The sequence below is a fragment of the Elgaria multicarinata genome, chromosome 2, assembly GCF_023053635.1.
Source record: "Elgaria multicarinata webbii isolate HBS135686 ecotype San Diego chromosome 2, rElgMul1.1.pri, whole genome shotgun sequence".
In the NCBI taxonomy this organism is placed as follows: Eukaryota; Metazoa; Chordata; class Lepidosauria; order Squamata; family Anguidae; genus Elgaria; species Elgaria multicarinata.
In genome coordinates, this window is record NC_086172.1 from 22,684,280 (window position 1) to 22,711,250 (window position 26,971).

Genomic DNA, 26,971 nt, shown 5'->3' on the forward strand with positions numbered 1-26,971 from the left:
CGATGCTGCACCCAACGAACACGCCTCTTTCACTCCACGTAGTAGCGGAGCGAACGAAGGTTTTAAAGTCGGAGGGTAGAAATTATAATAGGATGACGTCACTGAGGGCGGAGTTTGTTTGTTTTCTGATCGGCTTTCCAAAAAAAAGAAAAAAAGAAAAGAAAGGAAATTGCGTTAGTTTCTTCGTCAGCTGGTCCGAAGAGTCGAACGTTGCCGAGCGCGTCACGGAAATTGCCGAGGCCGCCGCCATATTCTCGCTAAGGAGAGTGTTCGGGAGGAGGCGGTGTTTTGGGTCGCTAAGGCCGGAACCCCCCGGCCGAGGAGGAGGTAATACGAGGGCGCGCGGCAGGCAACGAAGAGCCGTGGCGGTGCTTCTCTTTCCCCCCTCACACCGCGGTTGGGGGAAAGCACGGGGAGGCGCTAACCAGGGAGACGTCCTTGACTGGGGTCGCCGCCTCAATCCCCTCAGTCGGGGCTACGGGAGGGAAGGCGTCCATCTGGGCCTACCCCTGACCTTGTGAAGGTGTGTGTGTGTGTGTTGGGGGGGAGGCGTAGTCCTCTGCCTCCAGTTCCCCCCCCCCCCGGTTAATGCATTAATGCACCTGCGTTGAAGAGCCTCTTTTCTATTAAAAACGACGGAGTATTGCAGGCCCCTGAAAGACAACAGGGTTTTTTGGCGTCTTAGCGTACCTTGTTCGGGAGCCCGTTGCATTAGGTGCCTTATCCTCAGTTACCAGAGGAAGGGAGTACAGGGGAATAATAATATGACTGTAAACAGTAGGGCATGAAATGTAAGAGGTCTGCAAAGCAGAAACGTACACGAGAGTGATGACCGCTTCGCAGTGGCCCCGTTCAGACAACACGCTAAACCATGCTGCTTAACCACAAAATGGTTAATGGAATGCATTAAGGTAGCGTGACCCTATGGAAAGAAGGACAGGGCTCCTGTGTCTTTAACAGTTGCATAGAAAAGGGAATTTCAGCAGGTGTCATTTGTATATATGGAGAACCTGGTGAAATTTCTTCTTCATCACCACAGTTAGCGGTACAGGAGCTATACTAGAGTGGCCAGATTTAAAAGAGGGCAGGGCACCTGCAGCTTTAATTGGTGTGATGAAGAGGAAATTTCCCCAGGTTCTCCATATATACAAATGACACTTGCTGAAATTCCCTTTTCTATGCAACTGTTAAAGATACAGAAGCCCTGTCCTCCTTTTCATATGGTTACCCTAATTAAGGTTAATGCATCCCCTTAACCATTTTGTGGTTAAGCAGCATGATTTAGTGTGTTGTCTGAACGTGGCCAGTAACTTAATAGAAGCCCATCATGCGCTGAGTAGGATCAGATTTCCTGATAAACTGAAGTCCAGCAATTGAACGCTGGAACTTCCCTTTGAAGTCTTTTATAGAAGTGTCATGACTTTGGGAACAGCTGCTGACTGTCCTGGGAGATTCTTAGTGGGTTCCTAATCGTGCCTACTCAGAAGTGAGTTCAATCAGAGTTGCTATTTAGTAAATGTGTTTAGGATTGCTGCTTAAAATGTCCCCTCACTGGCACCTGAACGTTGTCGATTTTAATGTCAGGTTTGTGTTGTCTTGTATAAAGGCTGATCTCTTTGAGCTAGGTTGATGGCAGAAGAGCATTTCAAAGCATCATCTGCTGCCAGCATAAATATGCTGTATGTAATCAACCAACCAACCAAACACAGCCCGTTCTTTTTTCCAATTATAAGTATTTACTGGTAAGGCTTATAGGACTGGTCCAGGACTGAAATCTTACCCCTCGCATGTTTCCCACTTACTCTGGCACATTTTCACAATACTCTACTGCTGATGATAACTAGCACTTGAATATGAAGAGGGCATATGACTTGTGCATACTTGGTGACAAATGCAAAAGTGCTCCTGTACCTTTATAATAATTGCATGGAGGAGACAAGCGATGTTTAATGTTATACTGTGTGAACCTGTATAGACTATGCTTATTTAATGTTTTGTTGCTTTGAGTTCTTTACAGTTTTGCAAAAGTTGTAGCCAGAGAAAGCAAAGACATGCTATCTCTGTTGAAATTACTCTTCCACATGCTTGTTAAAGGTGGGAGCTCTGCCCTCTATTGCATCTGGTCATTCTAATAGCCTGCTCATAGGACCATAGAGATTTTTTAAAAAGTTTTCTGTATGATCTAAATGGAAGTTTGGAGACAATGCGCTTGGCCTTGGCACAATTTGTTTGAGATAGTTCTGTACCATTAAAAACTCCTAACTAAATGATCTATCTTCCTATTTATGCAGACTTTCTACATAGCATTGGGTTTCAAGCTACAGTTTTGTTTTTTGTTTTTTTTGTGAGGTGGGAGATTCTGCTAAGGATTTTTTGTATTCCTCAGTTTCTCTTACTGCAGTGGTTCTCAACCTTCCTAATGCCGCGACCCTTTAATACAGTTCCTCATGTTGTGGTGACCCCCAACCATAAAATTATTTTCATTTTTCTCTACATGATCCATTGTCATGGGATGGTTTGCTAATGAAAATAATACCTAACAATAGCTTTAATAATACAAAAGATGATACATGACATAGTTCAGTCAATACAGTTTCCTAAGACCATCGGAAATATGTGTTTTCCGATGGTCTTAGGCGACCCCTGTGAAAGGGTCATTCAACCCCCAAAGGGGTCCCGACCCACAGGTTGAGAACCGCTGTCTTACTGGAACAACAGAAGTAGTTAATGCAAATCCTAGAACTGTCACCATTATCCCGTTCGTACTTGTGCCCGTTATAACTTAAGACATCTATTTGCGTCCATCTATTTTCACTTCATATTCAGAAGATTGATATGCAACACAGCTTAGTCAAAACAATTTGTAAAGATTACAGAAGCTATTGTATATGAAAAGAACGTTATAGCTAACTGTTATAATCTGAAAAAAATCCAGTGCAAATCTGGATTTGTCCCATTAATGCAGGTTTCTTTGGGATGTTTGGAAGGGTCTCTTGAATTTTTGGGTACTGCATTTGAGTTACCACCTTCGCTGAGCGGTCAAAACTGTCTAGTAGCGGCAACACTTCTGGAAGTAGTTTATCAGTAAATCTGCAAAAGTTAGGGAAAATATGCTTGGAACGGGACAGTAAGAACAAAATGTCATAGAATAGTCATAGAATAGTAGAGTTGGAAGGGGCCTATAAGGCCATCGAGTCCAACCCTCTGCTGAATGCAGGAATCCACCTTAAAGCAAACCTGAAAAATGGCTGTCCTGGCTGCCTCTTGAATGCCTCTAGTGTGGGAGAGCCCAGGACATCCCTAGGTCATTGGTTCCTTTGTCATACTGCTCTAACAGGAACTTTTTCCTGATGTCCAGCTGGAATCTGGCTTCCATAAAGCAAGTTAGAAATTTTGCAGTCTTTTCTTGCTCGTGTTCTGTGTTCTCTCGTGTACTTAACTACTCTCGTGTATTAACTACTTCTACCCTTGCAGCTGGAAATAGTTGGAGGGATCATCTTCTCTATGCTGTGCAGGGCAATATGAGAACAATTCATAGTACGAAGTGGGGGAAATGAAGAAATAGGTGCAAAGAGAAGTAATAGCAGGAGTAAATATGGCATTGGGTGGTGGAGCTGGGTGGGAATGGGAGTAAAGAAGTTATGAGAATACAGATGGAAGTACTTAAAAGGTGATAGGGATAAGAATGGTTGAAAATAAGTGCAAAGTATTAACAGAATCGGGGAGCTGTCTAAAATGTAACCATGTAAAAACTTGTTTTTAAATTGTTCTCTCAAGTAGTTTGAACTTTTGTATGCGATTCTGGCTCAAGAGCCATATTGAGATTATGGAATAAACTAGAAAGTGGAAACAAACTGGCACGTGTTATAACCATGCTTATTGCATATACATGTGCTCTAGTTTACATTCCCAACTTTTAACAATTCAGAGGGACGTGTTTGCAGTTGTCCTACTTTCCTTTTTGACAAAATGTATAAAACCCTCCAGGAGAAAAGATGGGTTAACAATAGCGTGTTGCATCACTTTCAGGTTTGTGATGTTTTATCTTCCAAACATTGCCTCTCTCAGGCCCCATTTTTTTTTCAGCCTGAAAGATCTGTAGGCAGCACTTCATATATATGGCATTCCTGGGTCTTTCTGGTTTTCAGAGCATAGCACACTCAAGTGTTAATTTGAAGAACTCTAGCTGCACATCAGTATGTATCCACACTGTAGATTAGTGCTTGATTGTCATAGTAGCCAGTTCTCATACAGTACAGGGTAGATGTCCTTTGGCTTCATTTTTCCAGTGACTTTCATAGGAGACCTACAATAACATTGTATATGTATGTGTTTACATGCATAGTACTTACATTGAATTATTATGCAAAATTTAGATATTTCTTATACAGTTGCTTAAGAATAAATAGTAAATAAAGCATATCTGTGTGAATCTTGTGTTTGTGATCTTGGGCAGTATCTAATGCGATATTAGCACTAACATAAATTACCTCTAGCTCAATAGCGTTAGCTGGTGCGATGGGATTCTCAGGGGAACCTGTTGTACTAGCTAACACAGTTGGTGTTGCAGTAGAGGTAGTTGACACTAGCACAGCTTAACTTACGTTACTGCTAGTGTCGCTTTGGATACTGCCCCATATCTGCTTAAATACTGCTAGTGTCTCATATGCTTGGTGTAAAAAATAGTATAGTATAAGCTTGACTTGATATCCTACAATTCTTACCATCCTAACATAGAAAATTATTGCTTGAACAACTTAGAACTTAAATGCTAATATTTATTTCTAGCACCATGTTGCGACTCCCTACTGTCCGCAAGGCCTTAGCTGGTGTCACTCAGACTACTAAAGGATGTGGTAAGTTGCTTTTTTATTCTTGCATATGGTAACCCCTGCTTCCATTTTTTGGTGTAACATTCATTACTGAGTTAGCGGTTCACAAATCTTGTATTAAGACCTTGAGGGTGATCATGGGAGTCCTATGGCGGCTACAGACATTTGACATTGGAAACAGCATGAATTGTCATGTCAAGATCTGGGACTAAGAGGTGGACTTTGAACAAAGACAAATTTCATTGATAAATCCTGTTAGGAATTTTTTGGAGGAGTAACTATTCTGTCTGTATTGAAATTTTCATTCAGCCAGTGGAAAAACTTAGCTGGATCAAAAGCGTCCTGCTGACAGAAGGAGGCGTTTGCTGGATCCAACTTATAATAAAATTGTCAGAATAACTTATCAAAAATATTTATATGGTTCTGCCGAGGTCCTGGTCACTGCTTGGAATGAAGAGATGACCAGGCTATCGATAGGATCGCTCCCAAATGTCCTCGACCTAGTTGTAGAACTGTGTCAGCTCCTTAGTGTTTTGAGGAGCTGAGGACAATGAAATGACTGTGTTGAGGATTGGAGCGCAAATGGCAGAAGACTCAGAACGAATATGACTAAATACAGGTAAGAATCCATTTGCGATCTTACTCTGTGGCGGTGAAGAAATCGTCTCCGCTACCACTGCATCTGCTCAGTGTCGTCCAGCAGAGATCTTTCGTGTGGTCAAAGGCCTCTTATGTATAGGCCTTGGAATACAACAACCTGAACCCTCAAAGGCCCGCTGTGAACAATTTGTGAGACACTTTTCAGATAAAATGGTTTTATTCATACCAGGTTGGATGCCATTGTTTTGCCAGAATCTGATATGAATGGGTTCAGTGCACCATCTAGGCATGTTAAGGATACCTTTCAGCTTTTGCAACCTGAGGATGTGGACAAACTGCTTAGAGGACTGAGGCCTATATTTGCCCTTTAGACACTTGCCTATCCTGGCTTCTGAAATCTGCCAGAGCTAGACTGGATATCTGGACCTCTGAGATGGTAAATGCCTTCTTGAGGTGTGGTGAGGTTCCCACAGCCTTAAAAGAAGCTGTGGTCAGGCCCTTGTTGAAAAAACCAAATTTTAGATCCTATGGTTTAATATTCAGTCTTTTAATCCAGTCTTTTTAATCTTTGTAAACTGCCCAGACAGCTTTGGCTATGGGGTGGTATATAAATGTAATAAATAAACACAATAAAATGGTTTTATGTCTCAAATTTGCCATTCTGGAGCATGTGGTGGCTTCACACCACCAAGTTGTTTTGGATGAAACTGATTATTTAGATCCATTCTAATCAGGTTTCAGGCCTGGTTATGGGACGGAAACCGCTTTGGTCACCCTGGTTAATGACTTATGCCAGGGAATGGCTGGGGGGAGTGCAACCCGGTTGGTTCTTCTGGACCTCTCAGTGGCTTTCAATACCATCAACCATGGTAACCTTCTGGATCATTTATCTGGATTGGGCTGGGGAGGCATAGCTTTAAAGTGGTTCCGGTCCTTTCTGGAGGAGCAGTCTCAGAAGGTGGTGCTGGGGGACTTCTTTCCACCCCATGGCTATTATGCTTTGGGTTGCTGCAAGGTTCTATCTTGTCCCCCACGTTTTTTAACATCTACATGAAACTGCTGGGGGAAGTCATCAGGAGGTTTGGACTGAAGTGTCATCAGTATGCTGATGATACTCAGCTCTACTTCTTGTCTCCATCTGCACATCCCAGGGAGGCTGTGGAACTCTTGAACCAGCGTCTGGAGGCTGTTTTGGGATGAATGAGGGTGAACAAGCTGAAACTTAATCCAGACATGACAGAGGTACTGTAGGTTGGGAAACCAACTACTTTGGACGGAGGTTTACAATTGGTCTTAAATGGGGTTGCACTCCCTCTAGAAGACCAAGTACACAATTTGGGAGTCCTTCTGGACTCTGAGCTAACTGGGGAAGCCCAGGTGGCTGTGGTGTCCAGGAGTGCATTCTGCCATCTTAGGTTGGTATGCCAGCTATGGCCTTATCTGGAGAGGACGGACCTTGCTTCAGTTACCCACACACTAGCGCGTACGAGCTAGACTACTGTAATGCACGGTACATGGGGCTGCCTTTGAAGGTGGTTCGGAAGTTTCAGCTGATGCAGAATGCGGCTGCCCAAGTATTGGTAGGGGCAAGATGATTTGACCACATAACGCCTATACTGTGCCAGCTGTGCTGGTTACCTGTGTGTTTCTGATCCCAATTCAAAGTGCTGGTTCTGAACTTTTTTAAAGCCCTAAACAGTTTGGGACCAAGTTACTTGAAGGACCACCTTCACCCATATCACCCATATCAGCCTTTAAGATCAGAAAGAGAGGCCCTTCTTGTTTGCCCACCTATGAGAGAAATTAGGTGGGTGTCCACACGGGAGAGGGCTTTCTCAGCAGTGGCCGCACACCTGTGCAACAAACTCCCATCAGAGGTCCGCCATGCAACTTCCTTGCAGGCTTTTAAGAAGGCCTTAAAAACGTTTTCTTTTACTGTGGCCTTCCCATGAGGAGTACTGTTTTGCTGCTATTGCCATTGTTCTTGATGATTTTATTGACAGCTTTTATTATTTTAACTGCTATTTAACTGTGTATGTTTTATTGCTTTTAATTTTATTTATTTATTTATTTATTACACTTACATACCGCTCCCATAGCCAGGGCTCTCTGGGCGGTTTACAGAAATTCTAAAATTGAGGTAAAAACAAGTATACAAAATTTAAAACTCTAAAACACAGAACATACACACATAAAGCATTAAAAGCCGATTTAAAACTAAACATGTGGGTAATTAGGATGTGGGTAATGTAGGATGTACATTAAACTGTTTTTATGTATTTTATTGTTGTAAGCCGCCTTGCGAGGGCTTCTGCCCTGAAAGGTGGCCAAGAAATGTTTTAAATAAATAAAATAAATATGGCTGGAATCACTTTTTAAAACCTGGTTGAATTTAATGCACATTTATAAAAGTATATGAGAATAGGCCTCACTTTAATGCTCAGGAGAAGCATCAGTTTTGGGCTATGTTTTCTTTCAGTTTTCTCTTTACCACCTGTGGTATAAGCACACTTCACAAATAATACCTAGGGAATGTAAAAGACTTTCCCCCTTCTCCTTTTTGTCAGGGCAGTTTGGGAGGTAAAATCAACAAAATGTTGCATTTCATGGTGGTTCTCAACATCGATATGGCTGACAATTTGAATTCAAATTAGGTTTTTGGTGATATGAGCTTGGGCTGTCTGTTCGTCCTACCAATATGCTGTTAGTTAGTGCCAGTGGATACAAGACATGTAACATTATTTTGAACCAGCAATCACACATCCAGTTTATACATTTTATGAACAAACATATTTAAAAACTGAAATGTTTTGGCATAGAACACCAGCTTCACTCACAATAAGAGCATCCTACAATATTGTTTATGAACTGAGCAAACACCAATCAGGAGCACACCAGAAAAAAGCCTCGGGGGAATAATTAACAATCGGGTCCTGTGTAAAAACAACTCATCAAGCCACATTAATAAATATTGTGGCTAGTTTCATTTTATCCTTCATATTGCTATCAAGTTTCAGTTCATCAATAAATATTGCCCCTTTAATGTTCTCTTCTGGAGGTTCTGGTCAATTACAAGCACTTAACTGAGGCTGGCCTACCAACATATTTCTCCCTCATGTGAAGGGACCACAATCTAGCACGTGTTCCATGCTTTTCAGGAGAGGTCTTCCAGTTTCACCAGTGTAAAAGGAGTTGCATTCTAAACACTCAGTTTTACAGGTAGCATCCTTAATTGTGCACTAAGCCTTACCTTCAACACAGATTGGACGTTGCTGGCAATTTATTGTGGTTTGGAGGGATGTGTCATGGGCATTGCATTGCATTAACGTTACTTTGAGCAATAAATAATTACATGTCCATATTTCATTCTTGTCTTCCAGTGCGCACCACAGCTACAGCAACCAGCAACTTGATAGAGATTTTTGTTGATGGGCAACCTGTCTTGGTACCACCAGGAACTACAGTACTTCAGGTAGACTGAATTTGGGCTCTATATCCCCTTCCACTCAGATTTTTGTTATAAAGTTTATATAGTTGAATGTTTGTTTCTTGGTGTAGATTTTAAGTAGTTTCATTCTTTAGGAATCTGTATGAAAAGAAGCCTCTTCCATTCTCTGATAATCAGTCCCAGGACTACATTTGAGTTATCATATGGAGTTGAATTACTATTGTGTTTTCTTGGTTCCTGTCAGAAGCATTAGGATTATTGCCTTGCATTTCGGTTTTGTCCCACACTGACCAGATTTGTGTGTAACGACAACCCATTGGTTTAAAAACAGACAGATTGTAAAGAATAAGTGGACTCGCTGTCTGCAGTGCACTCACCTCTTTGGCTTTACAGCACAACCCACAATTGACTCCTCTGTAGATTGTGCAGTACTTTAGGTGCTAAGCAGCCCATTGGTTAATCCATGGCTTGCTGTTTGGTTAATTACTGGGTTGTTTTGTCCCCAAATAACCCTGAGGTCCGGGTTCGGATGTCACATACAGCAATCTATGAAGGAGCAGTCTATGGCCATAGCTAGACCAGGCCTATATCCTGGGATCATTCTGAGATCATCCCTGTGCATCCAGATGACACACAGGGGATCCTGGGAGCAGGCAGGGACAACCCCTCCATTTGCCTGGGATAATCCTTAGGTCTAGCTAAGGCCTATGATTCTGAGTTGCTGAGTAAAAGTGGAAATTGCAGGTGTGCTGCAGGCAATGTGCCCCCGACAACCCATCATTTTACAAAATCGATGGGTTGTCATTATATGCAAACAGCCCCATGCTCTTCTTCCTGGAATTTTATCAAGGTGTTTGGAACAGATCTCTTGAGATGTTTTGCTTTTCCTTTGTGATCTCTACAAAAAAAAAAGAGAAGACACATAACAGCTTATCCTCCTTTGCTGTATTACTGATGACTCAGAATACTGCATTTGCTGTACTTTTGCCATTATTGCTCTGCAGGGAGAGAGGGCATTCTGCAGTGGTTTCCAGGCCTTTTAGAGCTGCATGATTATGGCCTAGTCTCTGCAGAAAGGTTAGAATGGAATTGCTATGGTTAATGAAGACAAAAGGAGTGAAGTTTGGAGTTCTAGAATTTTCTAAAATGATCTAATGTATTATATTTAAACTCCATTTCTGCTGAGTCAGCATGTACTTTCTGTATGGCATAACGTAATGCTAGAGTAAGCCGAGAGTTCCTAGGTTGCCACCATCTAAGTCAGGGCTACTGCAGTGACCCATTTTATGTTCCACTGTATTATCTTGTAAAGCTGTTGGTACTGAAAACATGTAATCTGATACGACAGAAAGCACAAGCGAGGCAAACCCAATATTTCTGTTCAGTTTAGGATTCTGTACGTGGTAGCAATCTGAAAAGTTTCCTTTGGTCTGGAAGTTGAAGATCCTGTTCAGACAACACGCTAAGCCATGGTTAGGTCACTAACCCTTTTGCAGCAAATGGTTAGTGAGTGTGTTTAAACCGTGGTTAAGTAGCCACCATGGTTAGGAGTGGTTCACACAACATGCTAAGCCATCACGTTTAGCTCAAAATGCTTAACCACCCATGGCTTAGTGTGTCCTCTGAACAGGGTCAAACAGTACAGCTTATGGTTTACATTTACATGACTTTAGTGTTTTATACTGGAGCTGTATTTATAGCCAAGTACAGTTTACCAAATGCAAAAATTAAGTGTACTAGGAAGAAAATAGTGCACGTTTCTACTCCTTGAAATTTTATGAATGGAACACCTTGTCATATTTATATAGAAGCAGACTAAACAAAAAATCCTAACCTGTTCCTTGACACTCTTTTCATTATTTTGTCTTTTCTCTAGGCATGTGAAAAAGTGGGAATGCAGATCCCTCGGTTTTGCTATCATGACAGATTGTCTGTGGCTGGAAATTGTAGGATGTGTCTTGTGGAGATAGAGAAAGCCCCCAAGGTTATTAAAACGTATATCAAAAGTTGTTGGGTTCTAGACATGTGGAGGTCTGTAATTTTGCATAGCTAATGGTGAAATTGCTTGCATGTAAATAGTAATGTTAATATATCTACTGATAACAGCTACTCTTTAACATTCTTCATGTTATGTTCACCTATAATGTAATCATAAAGCTTAATTGCATCTTCTATTATAGGTGCATGTTTATATTCTTCCAAAAGCACTCCAGCATAAAGATCTAGTGGGATCTCAATTTCTGGTTTTCATTGAGAAGAACTGTTGGGAGTTTAACTCTGCCCATCTTGTGTCTTCATATCTAGTGCCTGGATTTAGTCTTGGCCTCTTTGGGGTAAATCTGTTGGAAGCTGCATGACAGCAGTGGGCAGGTTGAGAGCAAAAAGTGGTGGGAGTTGGAGAGCACACATATGCTCCCTCCCTCATTTTCTCTTCTCTCATTCTCTTAAGTCTATTGCTAATTTCATTGAGTGACCCAGTACTTTAGGTTTATGGGAAAGGGCTAAACCTTTTTATCCACTTTTTACACACTGTTATTGTTCTTTAACATTTATGAAGCCCCTAAATTTTTCAAAATTTAGTACAGCTGTTAAAAGATAAGACAGTCCTTGTCTACCAATTCAGTCTAATGAACATAAAAGGAAAAAGAAATGTGGAGAGAAGATGAAAGCCAGTATGGGAGCAATTGCTCCTTCACTGGCTTATGGATGAGGGCAGGTTGTATTCTGTCTTGCTGGGACTTTCTGGGAGCCAGGGGGCTGCAGTCTCCCAGTGGCCCTAAATCTCCTGGCTGGTGGCAGAGTCTAGAGTGTCTGTTCATATCCATCCCTACCCTGTCATTTATCCTTGAAACTAAAACGTTCCAAATGCTTTAAGATTTTGTCATACCGAAAATATTCCAACCCCTTGATAATTTTTATTGCTCTTTTTTGCACTTTTTCCAGCTCTACAATAAATACCTTTTGAGATAGGGTGACCAGAACTTGACATATTCCAAATACGACTGTACAGTGTTCATAGTAGAGGCATTTAAGTGTTAATTCCCTACCACTGTGTGAGCATAGTTGTTCACAAATTTAGTATTGATACATCTTTCTAATGGATTTTTAGCCAGTAGCTGCATGTGCCATGCCAGTGATGAAGGGATGGAACATTCTGACAAATTCTGAGAAGTCCAGGAAAGCAAGGTAAGCTGCATCTGACCGTGTGCAACTCACAATGCATTCCTGTGCATGCTTATTCAGAAGTGAGTTCAGTGTGACGTTAGCCCAAGTAATTGTGCCTAGGGTTGCATTCTTAGTCTTCAATGTTTGAACAGTATACAAATCTAATAAATAAATGGATGGATGACTGTTTGGGTTTGTATGTCATTTTTTTTTAAAAAAAAACCTGCATTGGAAAATATAAGGTAACTTTAACAAATATACTTTCTAAGGGAAGATGGGGACATAAAATTATTCTTAAAATGGGCTGTTTCACACAATACTTCTTTCATGTATCCCTAGTTTAAAGTGTGTTTTTAATTTGTTCAATGCTGAATAAGCATGATACTTACTTTTACTTGTTGACCTCCAACAGAGAAGGTGTAATGGAGTTCTTGTTGGCAAACCATCCATTGGATTGTCCCATCTGTGACCAGGGAGGGGAATGTGATCTTCAGGTAGAGCTTTTAGAATTTTTTAAGTGCTATTTGGAGTGAAGGTCTGCTTCTTAGTCACGTATGTTAATATGTTTTTGATTAATTGTCTTAGGACCAGTCAATGATGTTTGGCAGCGATAGGAGTAGATTCCTGGAAGGCAAACGTGCAGTTGAAGACAAGAACATTGGCCCATTGGTGAAAACTATCATGACCCGGTGCATACAGTGCACCCGATGCATCCGGTAACTACTGTCCTGTCTTGTTCACCAACCGAATGTTATATATGGAGGGTTTTTTGTGACTAGGGGGAATTTATCATTCTGTATTATCAGTGTGCATTTGTGTAAAGTTTGTACATGTGTATTTATGCTTGTTGACCTGTTGTTTGGGACACTAGATCTGTTCAAATCAACAAGGAAACTATGCTCTGAACAGAGCATCATTTGTTTGGGGGAATGTTACTGATAGTAACCAGTAGACAACTGGATATGGAACCGACACTACAACATCCATTAGGTGATTCAGAGTCAAGAACTGGTGGTGTCCCTTATGGCCATCCAGCAAAGAAAAGCTACTTCCCAGTACCTATTGCACACCTCCATCCAAATCAGCAGGTTTTCCCACCCACAGTACCTTTGTCTTACCTGGATACAGCCTTAGGTTGTTTGTTCTCTCATCCATCCCAGAACTTGTGAAACTTGAGTTTAGTTACTCTTTGGCTATTATAATAGGTTTTTTTATTCAATAGCTGCACCTGAACTATTTCTATCAATACAAAAGGGCTTGTTACAAATCCTTCTTTTTGATTGCATGAAGATTTCCGTCCCCCTCAAAAGAGACAAACACCTACAAAGTGTGTCATTTAATGTATTACCATGTTATTATGCTTTCTTTTACCAGGTTTGCAAGTGAGATTGCAGGGGTTGATGATCTAGGAACTACAGGAAGAGGAAATGAAATGCAAGTTGGGACTTACATTGAAAAAATGTTCATGTCCGAGCTATCGGGCAATGTGATTGATATTTGCCCAGTAGGTGCCCTTACTTCCAAGCCATATGCATTTACTTCTCGACCCTGGGAGACAAGGCATGTATCGTTACTGATATTAAAATGTAACTTAAATATAATCTTTGTTATGCCTTTTGTTAAATGCCAAATATAAAGATTAATTCAGATATGCTAACTTATTCTTTTTTCTTGGCTATTGGACTGCATTTTAAGCCTTTGAATCTTTTGAAGATCACAAGTATCCCAATAAAACTGAGCGAATGTAAAAATAATTTGTAATGGTTGGGGGACGGCCTTTCAAAATGCACTCCTTGGTATTGTTTCCTAGAACAGGAGAAGCAACATTTGCTAAAGTGGGAGAGTTTACCCACTATAAGTTAAGCGAAGCTCTAGTTTCTCTCAGAACCATGCACCACCTACTTCATGCCAGATGGTGACATTGCTAACCGTGTTCTATTATACCAGATGAGCTGTTGTACAAGCAGAAGTGCTCATCACTTGAAAGTGCCACTTTAGGCTGCTCAGAAAGCAATACTGATAAAAGTGGGAGAAGAGTGGTAGTAATAAAACCAGAGGCATTCCTTTACCAGCTAAATTTATCTTGAATCCTGCTACTTGCTGACTGCTGAGATGAGTTATATCCGTAGTCCATAACCAGAATTGCTGGAAATATGGGAATCTTTTGGGAATCTTTAATTTAGAAGATTTGTTCTTCAGAACAAATTTGTGATGATTGAATGCTGTGGTCTTTCCTTAGGAAGACAGAGTCCATTGATGTTCTTGATGCAGTAGGAAGTAACATTGTGGTGAGCACTCGAACTGGAGAAGTGATGAGGATTTTGCCAAGACTACATGAAGATATCAACGAGGAATGGATATCAGATAAAACAAGGTATCTGTATGTTTTTGTATCTGTACAAAAACACACAATTGCTTTAGAACTTGTTTGAGAACTAGGTGTAAACTTATCTTGATAGTATTTCCCGTTGCTGCACAGTGACTGTCAAAACTAAGCTCTTTAAGTTCACTTTTTGTAACCCAGGTTAGGGGTGCATTTTCCCAAGAAAGATATGGATTACTGTTTCCTTCTGAAACTATTGTCATAACGTTGGGCTGTTCATACTGTTCAATAGGATTGTGCGTGCTATATTTGGTTTAATATTTAAATTGGTACAAAAACAAGAATGGTAGATTTTCTATCTTTTTGTGTGTGCCACTTATACTGGAGTACTGGTTCTACATGAATAAACGCTGTAAGCATATCTGTCATAATAATGGCAATATAATTGAGGTTTTTTTTTTAAATTGGTGTTCCTATTTTTGAGAAGGTTATATTCTGGTAGTTCATAGTTGAAGTAGCTGGTGTCAGATGGATTGATCAATTGGTATTTCAGCAGTTGCTTTATATCATTAGCTTGGTCTTCACTCTCCAGATTTGCTTATGATGGTCTGAAACGTCAGCGCCTTATTGAGCCAATGATAAAAAATGAAGAAGGCCTGTTTACTTATGTATCTTGGGAAGATGCCTTGAGCCGGGTGGCAGGAATGGTAAGAACATTTTCTTCTAATACTGTTGACCGCAGCAGACGGACTACTTTTAACAGTACCGTATTTCTTCGATTCTAAGACACTCTTTTCCTCCCATATAAATAGCTCTAAAAATGGGGTGTGTCTTAGAATCACGGGTGCGTTTATTATTTCTTAGAATCAAAGCTTTTTTTCTGCTGGTGGTACTGAAATTAGTGTGCGTCTTACAATCGATGGCGTCTTAGAATCGAAGAAATACGGTACTTTTAAACCCTATGAAATCAAATAAGATCACTCACTAATGGTTCTTATAATTTTTGGGGAGTGCTGTTTTTGTACTTCAGAATTCAGTGGTTAGTTGCATTGCACACCTTGTAGTTAAGGATTAGTTCAAGAACATGCCTTGCATTTTCGGTCATGAAGATCCCTTTTGCATCTCCAGTGCCATCTTTTATATTTCAGAACCACTTTTCCCACTGTGCAATTGTGATTTTTTTTTCCAGAAGTAAGCACTCCATCATATCTCTATTATTCTGTGGAAACCATTTTGGCTAACCTCATTCTCTATTTTTCTGTGTCTTGTGGACAATGAATTCCCCATTCCCTAAGACTGACAGTATTTTTCTTTCTTAGATGACATAGATTAAAACAGCAGAGTTATTATCATTTCATGGCATCTTGTGTTTCCCTCTTTGCAGTTGCAAGTTAGTCAAGGTAATGATGTAGCTGCAATTGCAGGAGGACTGGTGGATGCAGAAGCACTAGTATCTCTCAAAGACTTGCTGAACAGAGTTAACTCTGACAACTTGTGCACTGAAGAGGTTTTCCCTACTGCAGGAGCTGGGTAAGATAATGGAAATAGATAGCCTATCTTTAGATCACTTTGAGTTGGCTGGTATACTTTGATAATACTAGAAGCTTGTATAGTAGAGAAATTCATGTAGGCTTTGCTAGAGACAGATACAGGTTCCTACAGTGCCTTCCAGTCGTGGGTTTCTATTATTTTTTTATTTAAAATATTTCTTGGCTGCCTTTCAAGGCAGAAGCCCTCCTAAGGCATCTTACAACAATAAGACTGTTATAGCTTCTATACTGTTCTGCAGAAAGTGCTGTACTACTTACTGTGCTTCCATCATTATGGAAAATAGTAATTGAAAGTATAATGTGAAAGTTGAGATGTTCATCCGGCTATTACATAAAGACCTCTCCAAATTGGAGGAATGGGCATTAAAATGACAAATGTGATTCAATGTAAGCATTAAGTGATGCATAATGAAGCAAAAACAAACTAACTTCCTGTGTACCAGCCTTCCTCAACCTGACTATTGGCCATGCTGGCTGTGCAGCAGGTTGGTGAAGGGTGATACTTAAGCTTATGGGGTCAGAACTGGTGGTGACTGTCCGAGAAAGTGGTTTTGGGGCTGTGGATAGCTCTCTGGAAATCTTGACCCAGTGTGTGGCTGTAATGAAAAAGGCATTTTCCATGCTGGGAATCATTAGCAGAAAACTAAAAAATAAAACTGCCAATATCATTATGCCCTTATGCAAATCTACGCTGAAGCCACATTTGGAATGCTGTGTACTGTGATCAGGAGACTGAAGCAACGGTCCTATGAGGAAAGATTACAATGATTGAGACTTTTTTTACTTAGAAAATAGGACCGTAAGGTGGGATGAGGGGTATAAAGCTATGCATGATATAGAGAAAGTAGATAGGTGTTGTTGTTTCTCCTTCTCTCGTAACACTAGCACCTGGAATCAGGGCAGGAAACTGAGTGGTGGGAAATTGAGGACAGATAAAAGAAAGTACTAGTATAGACAACAGATATTTTCACTATGTAATTTGCCAGAAGATGCTGTGATAGCCCCTGAAGTAAATGGCTTTAAAAGGGGATTGTACAAATTCATGGATGATAAGGCTATAGCTACTCGTCATGATGGCTTTATATTAAACCGTGTCAGAGGCAGTATGCTGGGGAGTTGCTGGGGAGCACTAGTGGGTGGGCGTTGTTGCATTCATGTCATTAGTGGGCTTCTCATAGACATCTACTTGGCCACTGGTGGGGAATAGAATGCTGGACTAGGTAGGGCTTTGGTCTGATCTAACATAGCTGCGGTTCTCTATTAGATTACCTTGATGGCCAATAGAAGTCAGGGCCAGAAGAGGAATTGTTTGAATTTAGGATTTTGATAACTAGTATTTTTGTTTCAAACTTAAAATAAAAGCATTCTTAATAGAGCTATCTATGAGTCCTTCCTATTGGAAGTGCATATCACAATTGCTCTTTTGCTGATTGTTTTGTGCATTCTCTTTATAGAACAGACCTGCGATCTAACTACTTACTTAATACCAAGATTGCAGGAGTAGAAGAGGCAGATGTCCTGCTTCTGATTGGCACCAACCCGCGCTTTGAGGCACCACTGTTCAATGCCAGAATTCGCAAGAGGTTTGTAGTTTTGTGACATTAGATGACTTCGTTTCTGCAAATTTGAAACTACATCATGAGAGGCCACACTGGAATTCCACCTATATAGTCTTACCAGTCATGAACATAAACCAGAAGTTAGATTTGAGCTTAATGTCTTGGTGGCCATAGTTATTGTGTTACTGCAATGTGCATGTTGACTAGGCGGTCTCTCCTGTCATCATACTAAAAAGAAAGGAAATGCAATGATCTCAAAAAGATATATATAGGTATATTGAATAAAATTACTTTTTAAGCAGTGTGTACATATCTTGAAGGAATGAGCCTCTATCCAAAGATGCACTTGTTGAATTCTGAGTGTGCACTGAGATTGAGTTCTCTGTTTCTTACAGAGGTATCCCATACTTCCTAATTAACTCCCCCTGGAAACCGGAGCAACTTCAAAAACATCTACTGATTTAGTTCAGTAACTTGCTTATCAGTTTAGGGAGGGGAAGGTTAATGTAAAGCCTTGAATGTGCCTGGATGGTATCTGTTGCCTTAAAAGTTAGGGGCTCCTGTAATTGTGTGCAGTGCAGCTGTCAAGTTCAGCATCTTCTGTCGAAAGAGATGCTGCAGGGATGTATTGTACAAAAAATAACTCAACAAGCACAGTCTGTCTACACACTGTACAACTTTGCGTCTTAATAGTGTGTTGTGTTTCACTCCATTTTCAGCTGGTTACACAATGAGCTCAAAGTGGCTCTTGTGGGCAGCCAAGTTGACTTGACTTACACATATGACCATTTGGGAGATTCCCCACAGATACTTCTAGACATTGCTTCAGAAAAGCACCCATTCAGCAAGGTACCATTAAAAAAAAAAGTCAAAATTTGGTTTAAAACTTTTCTTGAAAATGGTCTGTTGGTCAAGTATTCTAGCTATGTGTTGATTTTCTGCTCTCTTGCCTCTTGCCCCATTGACACAGGTTCTGGCTCAGGCTAAAAAGCCAATGGTGGTGGTTGGCAGTGCAGCACTTCAGCGCAGTGACGGAGCAGCTATTCTTTCAGCCATTTCCAGCGTTGCACAAAACGTTAGGGCAAAAAGTGGAGTCGGTGCCGAATGGAAAGTCATGAACATTCTTCATAGGTTTGTTCAATCTTGCTGTATCTTTCCCCCACCCACCCCTACTCCCATCCCATGGTAGGTATGAAGACTACAGGTGCAAACCTGTTAGTTATAGCTCAAGTATAAAATAGAGAATCATTGGGAAATGATGGAAACAAAACTTTTCAATTGCCACCTTGATAGAGCAAGAATTTTGACACCTTGAACAGAGTAAATTGGTCTCTAGAAGGGTGCATACCCCAGTAATATGTCTAGTAGCACATGACTACATACATTCAGAACAAAATACAAACTTATTTTCAGAACTAAACATTTATTTATTACATTGATAAACACCTTTTATCCACAGGATCCCAGCGAGGTTATTTATTATTATTATTTATTTATATAGCACCATCGATGTACATGGTGCTGTACAGATAACACAGTAAATAGCAAGACCCTGCATACAGCCTCAGATATAAGAAGTCTTTTTTCCTATACACATTTGTCCCAAATTAAGTATCTCCCTGCATTTCTAAATAACTGTATACTTGCATATATTCTATATAATTTTAACCTGGACTTTGGAAAGTACTTTCAATAATTACAGAGCTTTGTCTTGTTAGCTATGAGAATATTTTGTAGTTACGGGTCAGAATGAGTAGTTCATGGTTTCATACCTCTGAACGTTTTAGAATCTGCTCCCATTTTAAGAGGGGAACTGTTCTGCCCAAAGTGCTGTACTATTATCACTACTCATATTTCTCAGTTTCACCAGAACATGTGCTGCTTTGTTATAAAAGGTAACCATTTTCCCCATGGTAAATTAAACTTTAGAGAAAACTCATTTAAGAAAAGGTTATATAAAGCCTTAAAATTGTATTTCCATTTAAAAATTATATAGGCCCGCTTGAATGGAAAGAATGTTTCAGTTTAATAAGTTGCATATCCTTACAAATCTTTGCTAGATTAAAGCTGTTAATACAATTTAGTTTACACACCTTAATTTGAATTTTGAGTTGAGAAAGCTGTAGACCTATAGCTATTTCTTTCTATAGGGTCTCCAAGCTTGCTCCAATGGACATTTCTTTATTATCTAAACGTTTTAATTCTTAATATCCTTTTTCTAGCCACTTCTTCCAATTGTTGGCTTGTTTACTACATTTGACTGTCTTCCTTTTAGCAAGACATAGTTCTACTGAACAAAGGTTTTTTTTTTTGGTATAATTGTAACAAGGGACATTTGACAAAGATAGATCACAGGATTGAGATTTTAAAACTTTTTAAACTTTCAGTTGAAGATGAAAAGTTGGGTGAAATAGTAACTTCTTTCTCTATAGGGTTGCAAGCCAAGTAGCTGCTCTTGACCTAGGTTACAAACCAGGAGTGGACGCAATCCGGAAGAATCCTCCCAAAGTGCTGTATCTCTTAGGGGCTGATGCTGGTTGTGTTACCCGTCAGGATTTGCCTAAAAATTGCTTTATCATCTATCAGGGTAAGTAGCACTATAATACCAATACCTTACTTTGCCTATAAATTAAGAAACGAAGCGTTAACAAGTTAAACCTGCAAGAGTCTGAAGTGCAGTTTTGGCAAAGGACTTCATTCCCAGTTGTGCTATCCATAGATGTTCTCACTGCAGATTTTTCTACCGGTTCTTTGAAGCATAAGATCTTGTCATAAGCATAAGATCTTGTCATAAGCTCACCATACCAAGCATCAAGTAAGTGGTTGGAAAGCACAAAGCATTTCCCCATTCTTCTCCTGCCTTTCCCAAAAGCATGTCTAATAGATTTTGCTTCATCAACCATCAAACTGTTGAAATTATAGTACCTTCCATATTCAGTTTTCATGACTTGAAGGCTAGTAAGTAGCTTCTGTTCATCCTGCCAAAAGCCCAAGTAGTAGTTCTTAACCTTGGCACAGAAGAAATTGAATGCGTTAAATGTTTCTTGGCATGTTAGAGTGCTTTCATTTGTTAGGAATAAACCTAACTTCAGTATTTACCTTGTGAATTCCATTACTAGTGTGGATGGCTCTGAGACCTTGAAACTGGAAAAGTTTAAGCCAGATGAGTTATAAAGGTAGGAGACCTAACCTTATTGTTTAAAGCCACGTAAGAACTCTTGGTTTAACCAGGAACCTTCCCCCACCCCCAATGTATTGAATCAGTAGATGTCATCTTTATCTGAACTGCTACAGTTTATTGTGTAAGAATTGGGTAACATTCCTGGGAAGAATGCAGTTTGAAAGAATTGAAGTATCACATACCCAATTTAGGGTGCAATCCTACACACACCTGAATTCAATGGGGACTTACTTCTGAGTAGCTATATATAGGATTGCTCTCTTAGAGATGGAAGAAATTTCCAAAAGAAAACTTATCTGCTCAACTACCTTTAATATCCTTATTGAACAAAATATTGAAGAGCTATTTAACTTAAAATAAAATCCTGTCCACAAGCAAATTAAATTGCATCTGGTATTGGGAGAATGATGGCTTTTATGGTGGCCTGGTTCAGACATAACAAACCATGAAGTAGAGTTGAACTAAAAGTGCAGTTTGAAGCCCTAGGTAGCAAGGGTAAAAGGAACACAGAAGAATAAAGAGTACTTGGCCAAGGAGAAGAGCATAGTGTAAATTCAGGAAGCATGGAGTTATTAGGGAAGAAAACATCTGTTGACGCTACAACTGGGAAAATATTATAATTGAGAACTCCTTTATACTATCACGTTGGAAGGAAAAATGATCACCTCCCATATTGCAGTGGACTGAAGTCCTAATAGCACTATCAACTTTTGAACAGGTGTTATATAGACACAACTTGCGAGTGGATAAATGTATGGATATCTGGTCTGCTTTTCTTGAAACCTTTGTATAACCCCCCCTTTTTTTGAATGAACGGTACACATGATGAAAAATGATTATATTCCTATATATGTAATATGTGTGTTTTTTCTTAACACAATGTATTTTCTGTTCTTTTTTGTGGATATTCTCAATGAAAAGAAAAAATAATAATTGAGAACTCCTTCTGAAACTTATACAGGCACTTAAGCCTGATGTACAAAGTATTAAAGACCTCCTATATCTGTAGTTATGTCTGCAAGGAATTTCTTGAACATAGTAGTAGTAGTTATATTAATAATACATCAAGGCTATAGCTAAAGACATAAAAATAGGCTATCCAAACACATGCAGACTTCAGCCAGAAAGGCAAAAGCAGCCTTGGTGAAGAATGCTAAAGCTATAGGCAGCTGAATAGTTGTGTTCTTATTGGTCCTCAGAGTGAAATAACCACCTAAATAGTTAAAATCATAATCTTTTTTGATGCTCTTAAATGCTGTAGATACACTGCGACACAGTTGCTGTGATGTTCCCTATTACTATTGACACTTGTATTGCAATCTTTTCCAGGGCACCATGGGGATGCAGGAGCTCCAATGGCTGATGTTATTCTTCCAGGAGCAGCTTATACAGAAAAAGCTGCAACTTACGTGAACACTGAAGGCAGAGCTCAGCAAACCAGAGTAGCAGTAACACCACCTGGCATGGCAAGAGAGGACTGGAGAATTATTAGGGCCATCTCTGAGGTACTGCAAGTCTACTAGAAGTGGTATCTTTTAGCAGCTGTCTTTCATTTACTGCATGTGTATTGCCTTTCTGCTAAGGCATTTAGTGGCTTATAATATTAAAGCCAAAAAAGTCATACAAGACAAAATAATAAATAGTTGTCACAGGTAGTGTTGGTTCTCTTCAGAAGCCAATACCATCAGCTCCCTGGCCTGGACTTCTCTTTTAAAATATTTGGAAGCTCCGTTGAACTGCAGTCTTTGAAAGGTAATTGCTACAGAATGCAAGTAAAGGTTTTCAGAGGGGGGTGGGCAACTTGTGGCCTTCCAAATGTTTTGGCCTGTATCTCCCATGATCCCGGCTAAAACTGATGGGGGTTGTTGCCCTCCAGATGCTTTGGCTTACAAGTTGCCTACCCCAGCTTTTAGGAATATAGATAACATCGTGAATAGTATTTTCTTAAATTATAAGATTCTTCAGAGAAGACTGTGGAGTTTTGATGTATGGCGTGAAATATAATTAGGGTTGTGCAAAGTGGGTCTTCTCTGTCTTGAAATTTGATCTGAGCTCCGTAGAGGTGATTCTCTGCCTCGATTTTGGAGCGCCCCCCCCCCCCAACCTTGTGGAACTACCCCTCTAAGAACTATTCAGTATTCAGGTAACCAGTATTAACATAAATGCTTACAGCTCCCTCATTTTTAAAGATAAGGAGATACAACTTGGCACAGTGATAGCTCTTCAAGAGGGCATTAACCCCACCAAGTTTGAATCAGATTGGTTCATGTTTTGATTTTTAAAGGAATTTTTAAATAGAAATTAACAAAAATGATTACATCTACGTAATTTTTATAGATAAAGAGAAGAAACATGGCAAGGCGATAGCTCTTAAGGATGACTTCAGTCATACCAAGTTTGAATCAGATCCATTCATGCTTGATTTTTAGGAATATTTTAAAACATTTCCCCACTCCAACCTGGTGACCTCCAGATCTATTGGACGGAGCCCCCTCCCCCGAAGTAAAGAGCCTGTCTATGCCTGACTCAGGTGTAGAAGCTCTCTCACTCACCATGCCAGCCAGCCTGCGCAGCAGCACTTTCACATTGTGGAAATGTGGATAATTGACTTCAACGAGTCCCAGCAGAAATACGCTCCCCCCCATGGCCAGAATCAGCAGCCAGTTAGTGTTTCCGACTCCCCCAAACACTGTGATTGGATGAGAACATGGTCAGGGACAGCGCTGTGGCTATTCCTAACTGGTTAGCCACAAAAGTCAATATCAAAGCTACCCCTCACCCCACTCAGCATTTTCCAAATATGGAGATATTCAATTTAGACATACACACACACACACGCAGAAGGATAATTCCGAAGACTTTAGAAGCTCCGATTGGGCACGTCTCTGCTCTGATATTAATAGATGGGTTTGGAAGCTGTCAATCTCTGTGTCGTGTTTCCCAAGACCTCCCGCCTTCTTGGGAGACAATAATTAAGTCTGCTAAGTAAACCACAAAGCTTTATTCAAGCAATAAGCATCCCTTCCCACCTGAAGGGAGTCTAATCTCTAGGAACTTTCCTCTGGGCAAAACTATGGAAACTAAAACAGACAATTGTCCTTTCAAGAACAATGGAAAGCCCTTTCCCAAAACGTGTTAACTTCAGAGAGACTAGTTGTGATGCAGCTTCTGATGAGATGCCAGCCAGGCCAACTTTCTCTCACCTTCCTTTCGCTCCACCTGTTTTAGTCTGCGGTGTACTCTAGGATCAGCTAACCTTTCTGTGCCCTCCCCTTTGGAAGAATACTGGCTTCCCATTGACTGTGTGTTGTTTACCCTTGAGGAGATAAGCTCTGGAGGAAGTTCACTCCCAGCTGATGAAGAGCTCGCGAGAGCTGCCTCCTCCACTGGTATAATCTGGCATGTTTCTGGCGCCGTGTCCTCTACTTCAGAGTCTGATTCTGATTGATCTCCTGAAACACCTTCCGACAACCCAAGGGGAGCAGGGCTAGACATGACACTCTGCTCTGGAAGACTGAATGCTCCACGGATGTTCACGGTTACCAGATAATTCTGGGGCACAGTGCACACCCCTAATAATTCAAATGAACCATATGTTGCTATTATAATATTTAGGGACAAACATAGTCTGACAAATCTTGTTGTGATACTATACACAGCAATTATGTCAACTGTTTCCTTTTCAGCTGTACTTATCCCAAGAAAAAATTCTACTTTGTTACATTGTGTAATCTAATAACTATAACTTCAATTAATATGATACAATTTGATCATAACTTAACACTTCTGAAATTACAGTAATGTCAAGCACGTTCATTGTAAATGTGGGGTGGTAACAGAAAGGAACTTATCTGTACCTGATCATGAGTTTGTTTCTTCCTTCTCATTTTGTGTTTCAGCTGGCTGGCATGACCCTCCCTTACGACAATCTAGACCAAGTGAGGAGCAGATTAGAAGAAGTGTCTCCTAACTTGGTCCGATATGATGACGTGGAGGAAGCTAACTACCTTAATCAAGCAAATGAGCTGTCAAAGGTATGCTGTCCTTTAACTGTGGACATTTATCCAGCTATAGTAAAGCAGAGGTGTATTGTTTCATTCTGAACAGTACAATGTACCACATGGCAAATGAGAATAACCATATTTCCAAACTGCTCCATTTTTCTTCCTTGCCATCACCAAATTTGTAGTAGTAGCCATTGATTGGCCTTGACAACTTCCAAGTAAACTTTCCATATAACTAGCCAAAAAGGTTACAATAGAATTTCCCACGCATCTTTTTGCCCTAATTATTCTGTCTGAATAGTGTTTTACTCAGTACAATAACATCTTAACTATAATATCAAGGATTCACACCAACTACCTGAACTATTTCCATTTCTTTAGCCTGGAGTTTCCTTACAGCTAAAGCAAAAAAAGCTGTTCTAGAAGTTACACTAGTGTGAGAGGCTACATGTAAACACAGATTTCCTGATCAGAATAGGTTGTTTATTTAAACAAAATGTTTTCTTAGGCCTATCATCAGGGGTATACCAGTACATAAGAATTTTATATTTTCCATCTAATTCAAAATACAGATGCTTATCCATTGAAAGGCAGCAATGTCATTATATCTGCCATTCTTTCTTTCAATTGCAGGCATTGAATCAGAAGCTTCTTGCTGATCCTCTTGTTCCACCCCAGCTCACAGTTAAAGACTTCTATATGACAGGTAACAGACATAATAATTTGTGCATTAACAACAAACTTAAACATGTGGATACAGAATTATCTCCTGTAAACTTTGTTAAGAGGTGAAGCAGTTATGTTTCGCTTCTGTATGAAATACTTTAATCGCTGATGCAAGAGTGTTATTTACTGAACATAGCAAGTCTTAGACTTCTATATTTAAAACATGTTTATCTTTGCAGATCCTATTAGTAGAGCATCACAAACAATGGCTAAATGTGTGAAAGCCGTTACAGAAGGCGCAAAGGCAATTGAAGAACCTTCCATCTGCTAAAGAATGAAATACTAGTACCAGAGTCCATCAGGCTCTGTTAAGGATTGACTGATCTTTCTTTTTTAAAAAGCGATTTTGTGGTTTTTTTAGGTTCCCACTTTATGAATGCAAGTAAACGTTTATTTAAGGCCACCTGTTCTAATGTTCATTTGGTAATTATGTTCAGCGCAATATTATATGTACTGATTGTGTACAAACACCATGTAAAATTAAAGCAGTTTTACATATGCAAGACTATTTCTGTGTATTGTTTTTTTTAATGATATATGTGAATTTCTCAAAAGTATAGAAGGGAAATTTTCGACATATGTAAATCTAAAGCTTGGAGTAATGTGAAATTCAGCAGGATTGCAACACTTTGTTGCATTTCGCCACGTTGTCAAATTTTGTTACCCAGCAGGCTGAAGATTCTTTTTTCAAACAAAATACTATTGAAAAACAATTTATTTCCACTCGAACGTTCGGACTTTTAAGACTTCAAAGTCTGAGATTTACCCATCCAAGCTATTAATATATGGAAAGTGCTTTAGGTTACCTAAGTTTTCTTTACAAAAAATATAGCTCATAAAGCTAATGTAAGTAATGTAAAAGTAAAGCAGAAGACAATCTTGAAACCACAGCAAAACCTTAATTATTTCCTACAAAAAACAAAGGCAGCCATGCTGGCCATATGAAAAAATCCAAGATCTATAAAGAGAGCCAGTGTGGTGTAGCAGTTGGACTGGGCCTTGGGACATCTGTGTTCTAGTCCCCACTTGGCCGTGAACCTCACTTGGTGCCTTTTGGCCAGTCAGTCTCAGCCCTAGTCCTACCTCACAGTATTATGAGGATAAAATGGAGAGGCAGGGATAATGTAAGCCACCTTTGGTTCCTTACAAGAGGAGAAACGCAAGATATAGATGTAATAAATAAAACAGTGCAATGACTTTATTAGGCCTACTCAATGGTCACAAAAAATTGCAAGCTTTCACGATCTTCAGATCTCTTCAATTAGGTGAGATGTTACAAAGAGTAGGAGTGGGGAGGCTGATGTTGTAGTCAGGATGTCTGCATTGGCAGGGTCTTAAAGTGATATGATGGAGGAGGAGGGGTTGCACACATTCAAATTGGCTCTGCTGGGTGATGTTACGGTTTCAGATTTCAGTGCCCCTAGGACCACTGAGTAGAAGGAAGTCTCAGACAATTGTAGATCCTCCATTTTTAAAAATATAAATCTGTTAACTCAAAACTGTATCTGGGGCAAACCAGACAGGTTCCTAGTATCCTTTAAACTGCTTTCACAATCGCTGTTTCCTTTATACCAGTTATTTGC

General features: G+C 40.0%; 1 protein-coding gene across 2 annotated transcripts; it reads left to right on the forward strand.

Moving 5' to 3' along the window:
* The first annotated feature begins 231 nt into the window (after positions 1 to 231).
* On the forward strand, positions 232 to 25,896 carry NDUFS1 (NADH:ubiquinone oxidoreductase core subunit S1). Of its 2 annotated transcripts, none has more exons than XM_063116122.1 (19): positions 232 to 327; positions 4,789 to 4,856; positions 8,813 to 8,904; positions 10,757 to 10,864; positions 11,990 to 12,066; positions 12,458 to 12,539; positions 12,631 to 12,761; positions 13,420 to 13,609; positions 14,289 to 14,419; positions 14,961 to 15,075; positions 15,753 to 15,898; positions 17,373 to 17,501; positions 18,197 to 18,326; positions 18,448 to 18,608; positions 19,910 to 20,064; positions 21,988 to 22,163; positions 24,558 to 24,692; positions 25,296 to 25,368; positions 25,568 to 25,896. In XM_063116122.1, exons 2-19 carry the CDS (start codon positions 4,793 to 4,795, stop codon positions 25,657 to 25,659), a joined length of 2,187 nt encoding a protein of 728 aa, XP_062972192.1. In that variant the 5' UTR covers positions 232 to 327; positions 4,789 to 4,792; the 3' UTR covers positions 25,660 to 25,896. The 2 variants fall into 2 exon arrangements, with proteins under 2 accessions (XP_062972192.1, XP_062972193.1); XM_063116123.1 differs by lacking the exon at positions 232 to 327 and adding an exon at positions 448 to 523.
* The last annotated feature ends 1,075 nt before the right edge of the window (positions 25,897 to 26,971 follow it).

Excerpts from the sequence above, each read along its gene's own strand:
- NDUFS1 (XM_063116122.1), top strand. The coding sequence starts at position 4,793 with ATGTTGCGACTCCCTACTGTCCGCAAGGCCTTAGCTGGTGTCACTCAG. Across the intron at positions 15,076-15,752 it reads TGAGCCGGGTGGCAGGAATG|TTGCAAGTTAGTCAAGGTAA; the intron begins GTAAGAACATTT and ends CCCTCTTTGCAG. Across the intron at positions 20,065-21,987 it reads TTGCTTTATCATCTATCAGG|GGCACCATGGGGATGCAGGA; the intron begins GTAAGTAGCACT and ends AATCTTTTCCAG.